The sequence below is a fragment of the Salmo trutta genome, chromosome 24 (assembly GCF_901001165.1).
Source record: "Salmo trutta chromosome 24, fSalTru1.1, whole genome shotgun sequence".
Lineage (NCBI taxonomy): Eukaryota > Metazoa > Chordata > Actinopteri > Salmoniformes > Salmonidae > Salmo > Salmo trutta.
This window is the reverse complement of record NC_042980.1, coordinates 39,531,399-39,551,061: the sequence shown is the minus strand read 5'-3', so window position 1 is coordinate 39,551,061 and position 19,663 is coordinate 39,531,399. Positions and strand designations below refer to the sequence as shown.

The 19,663-nt window shown below is 42.6% G+C and overlaps 1 protein-coding gene across 1 annotated transcript; it reads left to right on the top strand.

The window, feature by feature from the left end:
- The first annotated feature begins 4,334 nt into the window (after positions 1-4,334).
- Positions 4,335-19,109, top strand: zgc:92313 (serine protease). The gene is made up of 6 exons (XM_029712142.1): positions 4,335-4,745; positions 6,148-6,260; positions 6,429-6,508; positions 16,137-16,408; positions 18,052-18,212; positions 18,290-19,109. The coding sequence occupies exons 1-6, from the start codon at positions 4,697-4,699 to the stop codon at positions 18,542-18,544; spliced, it is 930 nt and encodes a 309-aa protein (XP_029568002.1). The 5' UTR covers positions 4,335-4,696; the 3' UTR covers positions 18,545-19,109.
- The last annotated feature ends 554 nt before the right edge of the window (positions 19,110-19,663 follow it).

The following is a 19,663-nucleotide window of genomic DNA, read 5'->3' as shown; positions in this document are numbered from 1 at the left end:
ATTGTGTCACGATTGTCTTCAGTGAAAGAGGACCAAAGCGCAGCGGAAGTGTGGATACTCATATTTTTAATGTTCAAAAAAGGAGTAGAGCATCCACTTGAAACAAACAAAACAACAAACAATACTCACACCAGCAACAGTGTTGCAGGCTCACCCAAACGCAGTGCACACAACAATTCCCCACATACCCAAAAGGCAAAGTAGGCCACTTATGTGTGACTCCCAATCAGCCACAACCCTCTACAGCTGTGCCTGATTGGAAGTCACACGGCCAAAATTAATGAAACCACAAAACACACAGACTCTTCTGCCACGTCCTGACCCAACTACACCCTCTACTGGTCAGGACGTGACACATTGCCTTTAACAAATCTTAGTTCAGTCACCAGTTTAAGTTGAGAGTGGGGGTATCCATGGCATTTTCCAATTATGTTCCTATTTTACAAGTTAAAAAAATGGAGAACCTTTCATAATGTTGCCAAACAAAGACTCAACAAACTTACCTGAGACTCCCTGTCTCTGCCAGTCTGTCCCTGCATATCTGTCCCCAACTCTGCTGTCTGTGTGCCATCTGTTGCCTGCTCTGCCTAATGACATCATTGTGAAACATTTCCATTAGAATTGAATTTCTTTCTTATGAACATTTTATCAACTAGTCTTTGAGATATTAGGCTACTAGGGTTCTTACTTTGCGTTTTGGTGTACTGAAAAATACTCTGATGTCCGTCTTTTATTTTTCTGCCATTTTTCTACCTGGCTGGCTGGCTACACACACAGTGTGTAGGTTATTTACAGTAGGAGATGGGCTTCTATCATCTTATCTTTTATCATTCTATTTGGGCTTCGATCTAAAAGGTAGCTAGCAAATGTGAAACGGATTAAAATGACAAGAGTTGACAGCTGTATGAGTTCACCATTTACACAACATATGCTGCAACCTTTTGTAATTTTAATAGTTTGTTTCATATTGGCTGGCTTCCAACAATAGCTGAATTTGCAAAGCTAGCGAGCACCAATTCCGTTTCAGTGGTGTTTGCTATGATCTTTGCTACCCGGGTTAAATAAAGGTGAAATAAAATAAATAAATAAAAGTTCCCTTGCGACAATTTAGCTTTTGCAACGAGAGCATTAAATATATTTAAGACAATGGTAGAAGAGTAGTAGTTCTGTTCAGTTTGGACTCCAGTTTATCGCTAACCTTATCACAGGGACTTTGAAGCACTAACTTACATCATCTGCATGCTGATCTTGGAATAAATTGACGATAGCAAAGATTCCATCTTTGACGAGGCCACATAAATGGAATAGGTACTAGCTAGCTTAATAGTTAATATTTGCGCGCTAGCTCTGCATATTCAGCTAGTGTGTGTGCGCGATTGACTGGATTAACCTCACGTCAGTTACGTTCATTGAGTGCCTTTCAGACAGTGGATACGACCCCTCTGTTACCCTGCCAACTAAGGAACTGGCAGTGGGTCAAACCATTGTGAGGCAAAGGGTGGGGGGGTCGCAATCTTTTGAAACTTAAAAACGCGCTATTAAGTGTCTATAATCAGCACAATTGCTTTCATTGCGTATTATTAATATTATTTAAATTACATAGTTATGTTTCAGTGATATATTGGGGGGGACAGATCATATTTTTCCCAGGATGGGGGGGTCGTGTCCCCCCGTCCCCCCGGGATTTCCGCCCCTGCGTGTTTGGAGGAGGAGGAATGCTGCCTATGACCCCAAGAACACCATCCCCACCGTCAAACATGGAGTTGGAAACATTATGCTTTGGGGGTGTTTTTCTGCTAAGGGGACAGGACAACTTCACCGCATCAAAGGGACGATGGACGGGGCCATGTACCGTCAAATATTGGGTGAGAACCTCCTTCCCTCAGCCAGGGCATTGAAAATTGGTCGTGGATGGGTATTCCAGCATGACAATGACCCAAAACACACGGCCAAGGCAACAAAGGAGTGGCTCAAGAAGAAGCACATTAAAGTCCTGGAGTGGCCTAGCCAGTCTCCAGACCTTAATCCCATAGAAAATCTGTGGAGGGAGCTGAAGGTTCGAGTTGCCAAACGTCAGCCTCGAAACATTAATGACTTGGAGAAGATCTGCAAAGAGGAGTGGGACAAAATCCCTCCTGAGATGTGTGCAAACCTGGTGGCCATCTACAAGAAACGTCTGACCTCTGTGATTGCCAACAAGGGTTTTGCCACCAAGTACCAAGTCATGTTTTGCAGAGGGGTCAAATACTTATTTCCCTCATTAAAATGCAAATCAATTTATAACATTTTTGACATGCGTTTTTCTGGATTTTTTTGTTGTTATTCTATCTCTCACTGTTCAAATAAACCTACCATTAAAGTTAGACTGATAATTTCTTTGTCAGTGGGCAAATGTACAAAATCAGCAGGGGATCAAATACTTTTTCCCCCCACTGTATGTAGCACGAGACAGGATGTATTTCTAGAAAAACAAGCCCATTTTTATTCTCAGCTTCTTAACATAAATCTTCTTCGGGATCGGTGTCCCTTCCACGGGACAGTTGAGCTAATGTAGGCTAATAACAAGAACATTTCCCAGGACTTAGAGATATCTGATATAGTCAGAAAGCTTAAAATCTTGTTAATCTAACTGCACTGCCCAATTTACTGTAGCTATTACAGTGAAAGAATACCATGCTATCGTTTGAGGAGAGTGCACAATTTTGAACATGAAATGTTATTAATAAACAAATTAGGCACATTTGGGCAGTCTTTATTACAAAATGTTGAACAGAAATGCAATGGTTCATTGGATCAGTCTAAAACGTTGCACATACACTGATGCCATCTAGTGGCCAACACCTAAATTGCACCTGGACTGGAATAAAACATTATGGCCTTTCTTTTGCATTTAAAAAATGTTGGTACAAAAAAATACAAAAGAATGGTTGGTTTTTTCTTTGTATTATCTTTTACCAGATCTATTGTGTTATATTCTACTACATTCCTTTCACATTTCCAAAAACTTCAAAGTATTTCCTTTCAAAAGGTACCAAGAATATGCATATCCTTGCTTCAGGGCCTGAGCTACAGGCAGTTCGATTTGGGTATGTCATTTTAGGCGAAAATTGAAAAAAAGGGGCTAATCCTTAACTAGCTCATCAATATGATTTTTAAAAGACAGCTTTTCATCTTTCCAGATGCCCAGATATTTGTAAGAAGGGACATGATCAATATTGACACCATCCAAAGTATATATGCTTAAATCATCAGAGTTACTTTTAAGTGCTCTAGAGAACAACTTATACTTAGTTTTACCTGTATTCAATACTAATTTCAGGTCAATAAAGTTTTTCTGTTACACAATGAAGGCAGGCTGTAGTTCAGATAGAGCCTGGTCAACCATGGGGACAATAACAGACACAACAGTATCATAATACAATGAAGGCAGGCTGTAGTTCAGATAGAGCCTGGTCAACCATGGGGACAATAACAGACACAACAGTATCATAATACAATGAAGGCAGGCTGTAGTTCAGATAGAGCCTGGTCAACCATGGGGACAATAGTATACACAACAGTATCATAATACAATGAAGGCAGGCTGTAGTTCAGATAGAGCCTGGTCAACCATGGGGACAATAGTATACACAACAGTATCATAATACAATGAAGGCAGGCTGTAGTTCAGATAGAGCCTGGTCAACCATGGGGACAATAACAGACACAACAGTATCATCGGCATACAAGTGCAGGTTACAGTTTTTTTTTTTACAGACAAGTCGATATTGTTAATGTAACCAGTAAAAAGTACAGGACCCAGAATCAACCCCTGCGGGACACACTTCTTAATATCCAGGAAACCTGATTTAATACCATCAGTAGATGTCCATTGAGTTCTATCTGTCAGGTAATTTTTCAACCAGTTACAATTGAGGAAAGCCTCTGAATTAGCAGTGAGTGATCAACACTATGGAAAGCCTTTGGTCAATGAAGAGGACAGCACAATGTTGCCTTTTATCCATACAGTTAACCACATCATTTATTATCTAGGGATGCAGCAGAGATAGTGCTATGACCTGGTCTAAAACCCGACTGATGTACATTTAGAATATTTTTCAAAGATAAGAAAGATTTTAGCTGAGAGTTAATCAAAGATTCTAATATTTTATTTAGGCAAGAAAGTTTATAACTCTCGTTTTTTGTTGCAAAACGTTTTCCGTTTGGAATAAACGATTTCTGTTGCAAACATTTTGTAAACATTTTGCAACAGAATCGGCGTAAGGAATTACACCCCTTGCCACACCTTCCCCTGTAGGATCACAGGTGCCTTGCTCACGTGATAAACGAATGGGACAATCAAATGCTTGTCCCAGCGTTCAAGATTTTCTGACGATCTTGGTACACAGGTCTGGTTCTCCAAACCTTGTATTAAATGGAGGCATAAACCAAGAGGTTGTCAGTAACCGTATTGTTCTCTTTGTTTTCGCAAGGCATACATTTAATTTGTAAGTAATAATTTGTACACATTTTTTCATACGTGTTTTTAACCATTCACACGTTCTGAAGAATTTCAACGCCGCTATTGTGGAAAGCGAGTTTCCGTGAAAATTAGTTCCTGTGCGGACGATTTGATTTAGAACACAAGACTAATCAAGAATACTACAGTTTTTGGGGGGAAGTTTGAGGCTACCTGAAAGTCTCGTGTCCCTCGAAAATGATACAGAATTCAGACTTTTATGTTAGGCTTCTTTGGTGTTTCACAGGTGAGTTTTCATATCTTTATGCTATAACCTGGTCATGTCAGTGAAGTAGGTCAATTGTGTGTAATTTCAATCGACTCATTTGCGGGTTACAAAGGAAACAGGCCTCTGTATTTGGTTACCTTTGTTTTGGCTACTCCCGCAACATTGACTACGGGCATTTCCACGGCAGGAGTGACGCTGATACTCAGATGTTTTACTATAAATGTGTCAAACACTTCGATTGCAAAGTTAAGCGAACCATGCAACTAAGCACAATGATTACTTTTAACAATTTCCACAAAGAATTTCACGAAAGCATCAACTTGAAGAACAGTGCACATACTAAGTTTGGTAACAGAATGACGGTTCTGTTTGTGGTTATTTTGTTATCAATCTTAGCATCTACACTTTGGGCCTAGGCTATCCCTACTCGACAGAGTCCTCAAGTAGGCATATGTATCAATTTAAAGGCAGTGGTGGAAAAAGTACCCAACTGTCATACTTGAGTCAAAGTAAAAATACCTTAACAGAAAATGACAAAAGTGAAAGTCGCCTAGTAAAATACTACTTGAGTAAAAGTATTTGGTTTTACATTTACCTAAGTATCAAAAGTACATGTAATTGCTTAAATATACTTAAGTATCAAAAGTAAGTGGCACACTCATACATAATTTACAAATTAAGAATTTGTCTTTAGTGATTCTTTCAGAGGCAGTAGGGGTGACCAGGGATATTGTCTTGATAAGTGCATGAATTAGACCATTTTCTTGTCCTGCTAAGTGGTGTAAAGTACTTAGGTAAAAACCCTTACAAAAAATATGGCAGTCAGAGTGCAGTATAACTGTAATATGCTGCAAATACTGTGTCCAAAATACCACAGTCGACTGCAGTTTCAAAACTACAATATTTTTTGGGTAAAGGTATACTTTAAAGTAATACTTAAGTAGTTGTTTTGAGTATCTGAATTAGACTTTACTATTTATATTTGACAACTTTTACTAAACTACATTCCTAAAGAAAATAAGGTACTTTCTACTTCATACACTTTCCCTAACACCTAAAATTGTTAGTCACACACTTATCAAGTGAACATCTCTGGTCATCCCTACTGCCTCTGATCTAGAACAATCACTAAAGACAAATTCTTCATTTGTAAATGATGTATGAGTGTGCCTCTGGCTATCTGTAAATTTAAAAAAACAAAAATGGTGCCATCTGGTTTTCTTAACATAAGGAATTTGAAATTATTTATACTTTTACTTTCGATATTTAAAAACATACTTTGACGTTTACTCAAGTAGTATTATACTGGGTGACTTTTACTTGAGTCATTTTCTATTAAGGTATCTTTACTTTCTCAAGTATGACTATTGGGTACTTTTTCCACAACTGGTCTAATTCCCATTTCGTCTACTGTTCTCAGGTGTCATGGTTTGCCATGCTCAGGAAGAGTGTGGGAAACCACCCATGGGTAGCAGGATTGTGGGAGGAGTAGATGCATCAATGGGGGCATGGCCGTGGCAAGTGGATATTCAGGTAGGTTAGCGCTGAGTCAAGGTATGGAATGAACAAAATGCATGAAGACTTGTTTGTCTGGTTTTAGTGTGTGCGTTTGTTGGTCATCATGGGGAGGGGGGGGGGGGGGGGGGAGGAATAAGACTTGATGATTCACCTTAACCTCTTTCCCCCCCTCTTGGTCTTTAGACACTGAAGGATGGCCATGTCTGTGGGGGCACCATCATCACTCAGGAGTGGGTGCTGTCTGCTGCCCACTGCTTCCCAAAGTAAGTGTCCACCAGTGGAGGCTCCTCAGAGGAGGAAGGGGAGGACCATCCTACTCAGTGAATTACATAAAAACAATAGTGAAACATTAAAAAAGCTATCATTTTTAGATAGAACTATACTAAATATAGTCACATGAAACCAAATAACGGATTAAAACACCCTTTTGCAATGGTCTACAGTAGCCTGAACAGCACCTTCCAGGATAGGGCCATGGTGTTGTCCGAGGTCAGCTGTTTTCCATCCTCAGAGTACATTGATTTTAATAGGTTCTCACCCTATTCCATAGACATACACAGGAATTATTTGCAAATGTTTTTATTCAAACAGTAATGTGCAATTGACAAAAAATATACCAACTTTCGGGAAGAGGCGACGACGGCACGGGAATACCCCTGTGTTTGTGTTGGGGCTCGACATACATGGGGAGTTTTTGAAAACGCTGTGGGCCAGTTGATCATCCCCCTAAGATGGCTGCTAGGGCAAGTGAACAAAAATATTATAATGCTATTTTTAATCTAGGCTACATAATTGCTGAAAAAAAATAAGATGGATACCCAAAGTTGTTTTATGTCGATTTAATTGTCGCACACGTATAACCTGGATAATCTTTCGGGCATCGAGTGCGCAGCTTTTAAATTGCTGGTTGTTGCATGGAGACCGACAGTGGTAGGAAAGATGTTTCAAGTTATATCTGCCTGTAAATGCTATGGCAAGAATAGGTATGCAAACCAGGTATTTAAGAAGTTCAGTCTTAACTGTATGGCTCATCGCAAATTCAACTGTCATGGAGAAGCCTACCTTAAAAATGTAAGGGTGTTGGGCTAGTCTGATGCTCTTTCGGTGAAATCATGTGCGGTTGTTATGAGCAAGACCAAATCAAATGTTGGTTTCAAATTGGTTTTCTATACAAAGTGTTCCATTAGAAGGGGAACCTGGTTTTTGGTTGCTTTCTCATTTAAAAAATAATACTATAACTCCAAAATCTCAAATGGCAAGACTGACTAGCTTGCTGTCTATTTAGTCAGGCAATGCCCACCTTATTCTTGTCGATGTGTTTTGTCATAAATATTTTTATTTATTATTGCAGTCTGTGGCATGAGGACTTTTGCCTTTTGGTAGGCAGTCATTGTAAATAAGAATTTGTTCTTAACTGACTTGCCTAGTTAAATAAAAATAAATGCATTCAGACATGCACTACATGACAAAGTATGTGGACACCTGCTCGTCGAACTTCACGTTCCAAAATCATGGGAATTAATAGGGAGTTGGTTCCCCCCTTGTTGCTTTAACAGCCTCCACTCTTCTGGGAAGGCTTTCCACTAGATGTTGGAATATTGCTGTGGGGACTTGCTGCCACTCAGCCACGAGCATTAGTGAGGTCAGGCACTGATGTTGGGCGATTAGGCCTGGCTCACAGTTGGTGTTCCAATTCATCCCAAAGGTGTTCGATGGAATTGAGGTCAGGGCTCTGTGCAGGCCAGTCAAGTTCTTCCACAACGATCTCGACAAACCATTTCTGCATGGACCTCGCTTTGTGCACGGGGGCACTGTCATGCTGAAACAGGAAAGGGCCTTCCTCAAACTGTTGCCACAAAGTTGGAAGCACAGAATGATCTAGGATGTCATTGTATGCTGTAGTGTTAAGATTTCCCTTCACTGGAACTAAGGGGCCTAGCCCGAACCATCATTTCCTCCTTCAAACTATGCACTATGCATTCGGGAAGGTAGCGTTTTCCTGGCATCCGCCAAACCCAGATTTGTCCGTCGGACTGCCAGATAGTAAAGCATGATTCATCATGCCAAATAACGCGTTTCCACTGCTCCAGAGTCCAATGGCAGCGCGTTTTACACCGCTCCAGCCTACGCTTGGCATTGAGCATGGTGATCTTAGGCTTATGTGCCAGATATAATTGTCAGGAAACCCAAAACAAATGATGTTATAGATTTCTGCGACCAAATCATCTGTTGGTGCCACCACCTGAAGTTGGTTCCACCTGTGGAAAAAGTTAGTGTAGAATCCTGATAGTTGAAGAGTTTTGAACCAAGAAATGTCTTCATTTAAGGAGAAGCAGCAGAGCAATATTTCATTGCATGTTTTTCTTAGTGAAAGGTAAACTAACTTAGCTAATGCAACCTGACTCGGAGAGGAACGCTATTTGTTAGCTAGCATGCTAAGGCTAGCCAACACTGCAACTTTTTCCAAGTCAAGGTAAGCTTTGGGTTTTATAGATGTATTGCCAATGGGGCCTGTCGGTGTAACTACTTGCTGTAGGCTACACTGTACTGCGTGATTGTACACCTGGATTGGATTGTGGATTTACAAACGCGTAGTTTGACTATAACGTTAATATGGTGACAACGATGTAGGCTGTGTAGCGGTTATAGTATGAAGGTTTGGCTTGGAGAGGCTTTTGCGCCTGGTCACACAGCTGTTGTGCACTGAAGTCCAAAAGCGAAGGGAAAGATGAAATTGTATTTGTCACATGCTTTGTAAAACAACAGGTGTAGACTAACAGTGAAATGCTTACTTACGGGTCCTTTTCAAAAAATGCAGAATTCTATATTTTTTAGAATAGTGACGCAAGGAATAAATACAGTGAAGAACAATAACGAGTGACAATACCATGGCTGTATGCAGGGAGTACCAGTACCGAGTCGATGTGCAGGGGTATGAGGTTATAACATGGCTGTATACAGGGAGTACCGGTACCGAGTCGATGTGCAGGGGTATGAGGTTATAACATGGCTGTATACAGGGAGTACCGGTACCGAGTCGATGTGCAGGGGTATGAGGTTATAACATGGCTGTATACAGGGAGTACCGGTACCGAGTCGATGTGCAGGGGTATGAGGTTATAACATGGCTGTATGCAGGGAGTACCGGTACCGAGTCGATGTGCAGGGGTACGAGGTTATAACATGGCTGTATGCAGGGAGTACCTTAACCGAGTCGATGTGCAGGGGTACGAGGTTATAACATGGCTGTATGCAGGGAGTACCTTAACCGAGTCGATGTGCAGGGGTACGAGGTTATAACATGGCTGTATGCAGGGAGTACCTTAACCGAGTCGATGTGCAGGGGTACGAGGTTATAACATGGCTGTATGCAGGGAGTACCTTAACCGAGTCGATGTGCAGGGGTACGAGGTTATAACATGGCTGTATGCAGGGAGTACCTTAACCGAGTCGATGTGCAGGGGTACGAGGTTATAACATGGCTGTATGCAGGGAGTACCTTAACCGAGTCGATGTGCAGGGGTACGAGGTTATAACATGGCTGTATGCAGGGAGTACCTTAACCGAGTCGATGTGCAGGGGTACGAGGTTATAACATGGCTGTATGCAGGGAGTACCTTAACCGAGTCGATGTGCAGGGGTACGAGGTTATAACATGGCTGTATGCAGGGAGTACCTTAACCGAGTCGATGTGCAGGGGTACGAGGTTATAACATGGCTGTATGCAGGGAGTACCTTAACCGAGTCGATGTGCAGGGGTACGAGGTTATAACATGGCTGTATGCAGGGAGTACCTTAACCGAGTCGATGTGCAGGGGTACGAGGTTATAACATGGCTGTATGCAGGGAGTACCGGTACCGAGTCGATGTGCAGGGGTACGAGGTTATAACATGGCTGTATGCAGGGAGTACCGGTACCGAGTCGATGTGCAGGGGTACGAGGTTATAACATGGCTGTATGCAGGGAGTACCGGTACCGAGTCGATGTGCAGGGGTGCGAGGTTATAACATGGCTGTATACAGGGAGTACCGGTACCGAGTCGATGTGCAGGGGTGCGAGGTTATAACATGGCTGTATACAGGGAGTACCGGTACCGAGTCGATATGCAGGGGTGCGAGGTTATAACATGGCTGTATACAGGGAGTACCAGTACTGAGTCGATATGTAGGGGTACGAGCCGAGGTAGAGGTAACTATGTACATATAGGCAGGGGTGAAGTGACTAGACCACAGGATAGATAATAGGCAGCTGTGTGCAAGAGTTAGTACCAAAAAAGGGTAGCCATTTGATTAGCTATTTAGCAGTCTTATAGTTTGGGGGTAGAAGCTATTCAAGGTCCTGTTGATTCCGGACTTGGTGCACTGGTACCATTTGCCGTGCGGTAGCAGAGAGAATAATAGTATTTTGCAAGGGTGGCTGGAGTCTTTTTGACAATTCGTTATAGAGGTCCTGTATGGCAGGTTGCTCGGGCCCCAGTGATGCACTGGGCCATACTCACACATGTTCCTTCGGGGAAAAAATTGGGAGCACTGAGCAAATTGCAGGTCTGCTGAGTGTGAACTTGAAAGTTGTGAAAATTCTGTTCAACTTCCAGCATGTGTTTACTGTGAACACTGAGGCTGTACCTACTTTAAGTTAGTTTGACAGTGGTCAAGTAGGCTGTGAGATCATAATGTAGGCATAACAGTGGCATACCGTCAAAAACAATGGAGAAAATGCATCCCATAACATTTTAACACAGAAATAGCTGTTCTGTCAGTCAGCCTACAGTAGCAGCCAATGTGTGGTGTTCAATGTACAACTACTTTTGAAAAAAAACATCAGGGCTTGACATTAACCTGTTTAACCACTTGTCCTTCAGACAAGGAAATGACTGAATGTTTGATGCAAGAACCCACTTTACAAAATAAAATGTATTATTCTCATACCATTATTACAGAGAATCAGACAAATTATGCTACCCTCTGCCTATTGGCTATTTAGCTTGTTCAATCCTGTTTTAAAATACAACACGGCCCCTTTAAAACAAAGCTCTTTACCCGACTCACTTTTCAAAGATGTCTAGAAATGTACATGTTTTCAGCTCTTGTAGGAAGTAACCACTCCCCCATTGCTAACTACAAATGATCTATAACTGGGCTAACAACTCACTAACTAGCAAATTATATGAACAAATGTGCACTACATGTGGCTACATGCAGCTCTCGCTTTGATCTCAAAACATGCGCATCTACTCACAACCGCTCATGCTGTAAACACAGTCCAGATCAAAGTGAATGGCACAGATCCATATGGCAATGGTCTATTTGCATATAGGCCTACTGCAGCTCTGATTGGTTACAGCGCACTGGCCTGTGTAGAGTACGGCCCTGAGTCGTGCCTGTCAATGCAATAGGATCCTACAACAAAATCTCTTGCATAGTGTTTTTCGGTATGTTGCTTTGAAAGTGGCTAATTGCATGGATTCGATAAGTCCCACAGTATAGGGAAATGTAGACAGTGTTAACTAATGGGGGAAGGAAAGCTCTAGGAAGTTGAAGTTCAATCTCGTGCTTCTCTGCGCGGGTGAATATTTCATCTGCGCGGCTATCCCGGGGAGCTGCGGTCGTGTGTAGCTTAAAGGGAACATTGCTCACTGCTAGTGATGGAGAAGAAAAATATATACAGTTAGGCCTCTACATATTGGGATATTCTTTTTGACTAGTTGGCTGTACCCAGTGCTGGAGAAGTGGGTATACTCAAATTTTGACAATTTCGCCCGGCGAATGAAAGGCGCCCTGTGTGAATTCCTATGAGAAACAGTGACAAAGTGCATTCAGATAGTATTCAGACCCCTTCTCTTTTTCCATGATATGTCCTTCTCTGTCCATGATATGTCCATCTCTCTCCTGCTTGCATGTGCGGTGCGCTATTTACAACTGTTCCCGCAAATTGCATTTAGGAAATACTGCTGTGTACATTGCCACGCTTAAAATGTGAAGAAATAATAGTTTATCTACATTTTACGCCAAACATTCAAATCTGTTCCAACAGCCCTAATTAGTTATGTTTTATACCTCCATTACACTAATACATATCATTGGGGATTATGAAGTGAGTATATGCAATGCCCACTGAAAAATAAGTGGGTATATGGCATATACTCTCCACTACACCACACGCTGTATCGCACTAAAACTCGTGTTTTTCTTCATAGCTTGTTCTCCATCTTCTTAAAACCTCTTAAGGATCGGCTCCTTTTTTAAAAATGTTCGCATAAAATGACACCCAAATCTAACTGCCTGTAGCTCAGGCCAAGAAGCAAGGATATGCATATTCTTGGTACCATTTGAAAGGAAACACTTAGGAGTTTGTGGAAATGTTAAAAGAATGTAGAAGAATAACACATTAGATCTGGTAAAAGATAATACAAAGAAAAACAAATATACTGCTCAAAAAAATTAAGGGAACACTTAAACAACACATCCTAGATCTGAAAGAAAGAAATAATCTTATTAAATACTTTTTTCTTTACATAGTTGAATGTGCTGACAACAAAATCACACACAATCAATGGAAATCCAATTTATCAACCCATGGAGGTCTGGATTTGGAGTCACACTCAAAATTAAAGTGGAAAACCACACTACAGGCTGATCCAACTTTGATGTAATGCCCTTAAAACAAGTCAAAATGAGGCTCAATTGTGTGTGGCCTCCACGTGCCTGTATGACCTCCCTACAATGCCTGGGCATGCTCCTGATGAGGTGGCGGATGGTCTCCTGAGGGATCTCCTCCCAGACCTGGACTAAAGCATCCGCCAACTCCTGGACAGTCTGGTGCAACGTGGCGTTGGTGGAAGGAGCGAGACATGATGTCCCAGATGTGCTCAATTGGATTCAGGTCTGGGGAACGGACGGGCCAGTCCATAGCATCAATGCCTTCCTCTTGCAGGAACTGCTGACACACTCCAGCCACATGAGGTCTAGCATTGTCTTGCATTAGGAGGAACCCAGGGCCAACCGCACCAGCATATGGTCTCACAAGGGGTCTGAGGATCTCATCTCGGTACCTAATGGCAGTCAGGCTACCTCTGGCGAGCACATGGAGGGCTGTGCGGCCCCCCAAAGAAATGCCACCCCACACCATGACTGACCACCGCCAAACCGGTCATGCTGGAGGATGTTGCAGGCAGCAGAACGTTCTCCACGGCGTCTCCAGACTCTGTCACATGTGCTCAGTGTGAACCTGCTTTCATCTGTGAAGAGCACAGGACGCCAGTGGCGAATTTGCCAATCTTGGTGTTCTCTGGCAAATGCCAAACGTCCTGCACGGTGTTGGGCTGTAAGCACAACCCCCACCTGTGGACGTCGGGCCCTCATACCACCCTCATGGAGTCTGTTTCTGACTGTTTGAGCAGACACATGCACATTTGTGGCCTGCTGGAGGTCATTTTGCAGGGCTCTGGCAGTGCTTCTCCTGCTCCTCCTTGCACAAAGGCGGAGGTAGCGGTCCTGCTGCTGGGTTGTTGCCCTCCTACGGCCTCCTCCACGTCTCCTGATGTACTGGCCTGTCTCCTGTTAGCGCCTCCATGCTCTGGACACTACGCTGACAGACACAGCAAACCTTCTTGCCATAGCTCGCATTGATGTGCCATCCTGGATGAGCTGCACTACCTGAGCCACTTGTGTGGGTTGTAGACTCCGTCTCATGCTACCACTAGAGTGAAAGCACTGCCAGCATTCAAAAGTGACCAAAACATCAGCCAGGAAGCATAGGAACTGAGAAGTGGTCTGTGGTCCCCACCTGCAGAACCACTCCTTTATTGGGGGTGTCTTGCTAATTGCCTATAATTTCCACCTGTTGTCAATTCCATTTGCACAACAGCATGTGAAATTTATTGTCAATCAGTGTTGCTTCCTAAGTGGACAGTTTGATTTCACAGAAGTGTGATTGACTTGGAGTTACATTGTTATTTAAGTGTTCCCTTTATTTTTTTGAGCAGTGTATATCCAATATGTCTATGTCCTGGGAAATGTTCTTGTTACTTACAACCTCATGCTAATTGCATTAGCCTACATTAGCTCAACTGTCCCGCAGGGGACCCACCAATCCTGAGGGAGCCAACTTTGTTTTCATCATGTTTATTTCCATGATTGATCAGAACTAATTCTCTTGTCCCTCTGCAGCAGACATGTGGTGAGCAATATGTTTGGAACATCGAATCGCAATAAAAAAACAGTATCGAATCGCAATACATATAGAATTCCAATACAAATCATATTGGCACCTAAGTATTGTGAGGTTCCTGGCAATTCCCAGCCCTACTCAGTGCGCTTTGTGGTCAGGTGCCTTGCTGTTGCTGTACCAAGCGGTGATGCAGCCAGTCAAGATGCAGCTGTAGAACTTTTGGAGGATCTCAAGGCCCATGCCAAATCTTTTCCGCCTCCTGAAGCATGTGGACAATGTTAATTCCTTAGTGATGTGGACCTTGAGGAACTTGACCCCCGCTCCTCTACAGCCCCATTGATGTGGATTGGGTGAGAGTAGAGCGTGTAGATGCTAGAAATAATTATACAATGAGCAAAGTTATGAAGGTGAACTTCGATAACGGGTGTATTCATTCTCCCTATTCTGTTGCAACAAAAGAAATCTTAGACGGAAGGAAACTAAATGGGAGGGACCTAAAAAACTCATTTTGACTAATGAATACACCCCAGATTATCTAGATGCAGACGAGTGTGCAAGGCGGTATTGAATGTGTCACTCTGTCACCTTAACTCCAATCTCTCTACTTGTGCACGTACATTATAAACTTAAATGTGTAGGCTAGGTTGTAGGAACCTCATGATGGTATATGGCAAATTTGAGTATCCTGTAGTAGCCTAAACCCATCGACATTACATTTCAGCTGGTTGAATGGAATATGAATGACAGTCATCCAATATGCTGTAATAGAAATGAGGCTTTGCTTTTGAAAATACAAGTTGTCCTCCCTAATCTTGAATTGCACTGAACGCCACTGGTGTCTACTTTTGAGGATCTTGGGTGAGTTCCGTGAGGGCATTTTCTGTTAAACCTTTACTAATGCTTGTGTACTAAAATATCATTCTTTAAGCCTAGGCATTGAGCTTGAGTTTCTTTAACAAACTCCTATAAGATAGAAAAGTGTGTGCATTAATAAGAGGCCTTTTCTAACTATTCTGTGTAGCATGACCCCATGGTGTCTGGGCACTCGGCTAAGAGCTGATAGAAGCTAACTGGTTCCTCTTAGCTTAACTGGAGACAGAGCAGTATGTAATATTCTGCAAACCAGTGATAGAGCTGTTCTTTTTGGGGCCTGTTTTTGGGAGAAAGGTTCCTGTTTTGTGTGTAGAGGTAGGACATGCATAATTTGGGCCGACAGTCAAATGCGCTTGCTTTTCCAACTTGGGGTAACCGTTAGAGAACGTATGCCTGGAGTGACTTCTTGTCACTTTGGCACCTATTGTCCTCATCCATTGTCCAAACCCAGTTTCGTCTCCTGTCTACACATACATAAGATCCAGTGTTTTTGTAGATGCTTGCATAAGATAGCTCGGCTATAAGGCTTTCACACTCAGTGAATGGAGTGGGAGCCCCCGCACAATGTGGGTGGTGCGTCTAGCCTCATAATACATTTTAAATACAATTAATACCTTGATTGATTGACTTTGGCATGTATAAATGCCTATTCAATAATTCAAATTAGGAAAACGGCTGTGAAGATCACTGAGTGGGCCTTAAATTGGGATTGGAGCATAATACTGTTAAAACATCTAAGAGAAAACGTATCGTCCTCTAAACTGTGTGTGATGTCTGGGTGGGTAGGGAAATGGGAAGACGCATTTCAGTTGTTAGCTGTAAGGTGTTGTAACTCTCTCCTCTCCCAGTCCGTTAGACGTGTCGGGCTACATCCTCTATGTTGGCCGTCACCGGCTCAACAGCTGGAACCCCAACGAGATGTCGCACCTCGTGGAGCGCGTCGTGATCCCGTCCGGCTACTTGGACCCAAATTCGGGACAGGACATGGCCTTGGTGCAGCTGCAGAGACCCATCGTCTGGTCGGGGTTTGTCCATCCTGTCTGTCTTCCTGACGCTGGGACACTGTTCCCCGGGGACCTGCCCTGCTACATCACAGGCTGGGGAAACATCCGCGACGGGGGTAAGAGAATAAGGCATTACGTATATAGCGGCAAAATCTAACTTCCACTTAAAGGAGCCTCAACCTCTTTGTCACAGTGGTCAACTCTCTCAGTCCTCCCATGAGTATCTGTCAGTGTGGTCCATGTGCAGTATTCTAAGCCTGTCAAGGTGACTGACTCACAGCTACTCATTCAAGCGTTTTTATTTTTACACTTTTCTACATTGTAGAATAATAGTGAAGACTTCAACACTAGGAAGTAACACACATGGAATCATGTAGTAACCAAAAAAGTGTTAAACAAATATTTTATATTCAAAGTAGCCACCCTTTGCCTTGACAGCTTTGCACACTCTTGGCATTCTCTCAACCAGCTTCACCTGGAATGCTTTTCCAACAGTCTTGAAGGAGTTTCCACAAATGCTGAGCACTTGTTGGCTGCTTTTCCTTAACCCAGCATTCTAACTCCTCCAAACCATATCAATTGGGTTGAGGTCGGGTGACTGGAGGCGAGGTCATCTGATGCAGCACTCATCACTCCTTCTTGGTCAAATAGCCCTTACACAGCCTGGAGATGTGTTGGGTCATTATCCTGTTGAAAAACAAATGATAGTCCCACTAAGCACAAACCAGATGGGATGGCGTATCGCTGCAGAATGCTGTGGTAGCCATGCTGGTTAAGTGTGCCTTGAATTCTAAATAAATCACTGACAGTGTCACCAGCAAAATACCATCACACCACCACCTCCATGCTTCACAGTGGAACCACACATGCAGAGATCATCCGTTCACCTACTCCTCGTCTCACAAAGACATGGTGGTTGGAACCAAAAATCTCTAATTTGGACAGATTTCCACCGGTCTAATGTCAATTGCTTGTGTTTCTTGGCCCAAGCAAGTCTCTTCTTCTCATTGGTGTCCTTAAGTAGTGGTTTCGTTGCAGCAATTCGACGATGAAGGCCTGATTCACGCAGTCTCCTCTGAACAGTAGATGTTGATGTCTGTTACTTGAACTCTGAAACATTTATTTGGGCTGCAATTTGAGGTTGGTAAGTCTAATGAACTTATTCTCTGCAGGAGAGGTAACTCTGTCTTCCTTTCCTGGTGCGGTCCTCATGAGAGCCAGTTTCCGCATTGACTGACCATGTCTTAAAGTAATGGACTGTCGTTTCTCTGCTAATTTGAGTTGTTCTTGCCATAACACAACTGTCTCAAACACATTCATTTCTGGAATTTCTTTCCTTAACAAGGCACACCTGTTAATTGAAATGCATTCCAGGTGACTACCTCATGATGCTGGTTGAGAGAATGCAAAGCTGTCATGAAGGCAAAGGGTGGCTACTTTGAAGAATCTCAAATATAAAATATACTTGGATAACCCTTTTTTGGTTAATATATGATTCCATATGTATTATTTCATAGTTTTGATGTTTTGACTATTATTCTACAATGTAGAACATAGTCAAAATAAATACCCTGGAATGAGTAGGTGTCCTAAGTTTTAATTGTGTGTAAATAAATTCCCCTCCTTGCTTGGCAGAAATCTCAGAAAAGGTACAATTGTGAACCCTCAACCCAAATGTGTTGTTGGTGTAGGCATTCTCTCGCTCCTTTTATTTGACCTACCTACTCACTCTCCCTCAACTTCCCTGGCCGTCTCTCAGTCTCTCTGGGTGGAGTGGGAACACTGCAGCAAGTGCAGGTGCCAATCATCTCGTCGTCTTCCTGTCAGATGATGTATGACCTTAACCCATCGGAGAAAGTGGGCATCCGTTCTGACATGATTTGTGCCGGTTATCAAGAGGGGGGCAAGGACTCCTGTCAGGTACGCATGCCTCACCTGTGTGTGTAATAGTAGCTTAACGTACGCTTTTTCTCACCCATCTCCCTCTTTCTCCACAGGGGGACTCTGGAGGACCCCTAGTCTGCCAGATGGTGAACGGGACCTGGGTGCAGGCCGGGGTGGTGAGTTTTGGCCTGGGCTGTGCCCATGCCAACCACCCCGGCGTCTACGCCAAGGTGTCCACCTTCTCCAGCTTCATCCAAAGCAACATACCAGGGATCCGTCTGTACGGACGGGCCGGTCCTAACTGGGCCAGCTCCACCGTGCTGGCTAGCTCCCTGGTCATTTTACTGATGGGCCAGCTGCTTAGATAGGGCTTCCTAAAAGAGCCAGATCTTAAAGGGACATTATATGTAATTTGACATGAACCTGGTTTTACACTTAACTTGGCTGTAGTAGATTACTGTTTTAGGTAATATTTAGCTTTCATTTTTATTTACCATATTAATAACATGCCAAAACAACTTTTTGACCAAACTGACTCAAAGTATGACCACTTATTTCCCAAGTAAGCAGAATTTCCACTTTTCTGGGTCAAGTTGCGTGTAAAACCAGGTAAATGTGTCAAATTTCATGGAATTTTGCTTTAAAGGAAAGGGCCGAACCTGTGGTAGAATTAACTATACTACGTTTTAATGATGGTAAGATATGTATATGCGACTCCTCACAAATACAAGTGATTCTGAATATATAACATCGCTAATCAGCAGAAAAAACAGGGTGATATGGGTATTTATAACTAATGACATGTAAAGCCATATGTTTGTCGATCTATTTTAGCACACATTTTAACATGTCATGTAAAATGTAACATTAAGCTTTAAGTTTATATTTTGAATGAATGTAAATAAATGATTAAATGTCAGTAATTTCTAAGAATTGTCACTACATGCTTTCTAGAATCTCCATTGTCTTTGTTCTCCTGCTGCCACCTGGGCCCTGTTTGAATGCTTAAGAAATACATCATCCTTCCTCGAAGTAATTCCATCTGAGTGAGTGAAGGTAGGGTAGTGACCTAGATTACACTTATCCATTCAAGTTATAGATCTGTAATTATTAAGGGAATGAGGATGCAAGGATGCATTTCTGAAGTCAGATGAATCTCTGGTCTTTCCTTGACTCCTCACATCCTCTCATCATGGGTCATTGAAGGAGAAGGTATCTCAGAACTTCTCCTCCAATGCCCTATGAGAAGAATCAAGGAAAGACAAATGAGATTCAGAGCCCCGAGATTTGATCAAGGCCTTTTCTAAATTAGATTTACTCGGCTCCTTGTCTGTTTTTTGAAAACTTCAATGAGGGGGCGAGGAGAGGACACTTGCAATTGTTAGAAATGAGACTCCTCCACTAGCATCAGGCAAATTTGTGTAGGAATCCCAAAGTACATGTGTAAGAGAGATGTAGCGATGTAGCTCATCTTCACCTTTCAGAAC

Bases quoted from the DNA above. Each gene is read 5' to 3' on its own strand.
- zgc:92313 (XM_029712142.1), top strand. From the start codon at position 4,697: ATGATACAGAATTCAGACTTTTATGTTAGGCTTCTTTGGTGTTTCACA. The intron at 6,509-16,136 runs GTAAGTGTCCAC...CTCCTCTCCCAG, and splicing joins GCTGCCCACTGCTTCCCAAA to TCCGTTAGACGTGTCGGGCT. The intron at 16,409-18,051 runs GTAAGAGAATAA...GCCGTCTCTCAG, and splicing joins GGGAAACATCCGCGACGGGG to TCTCTCTGGGTGGAGTGGGA.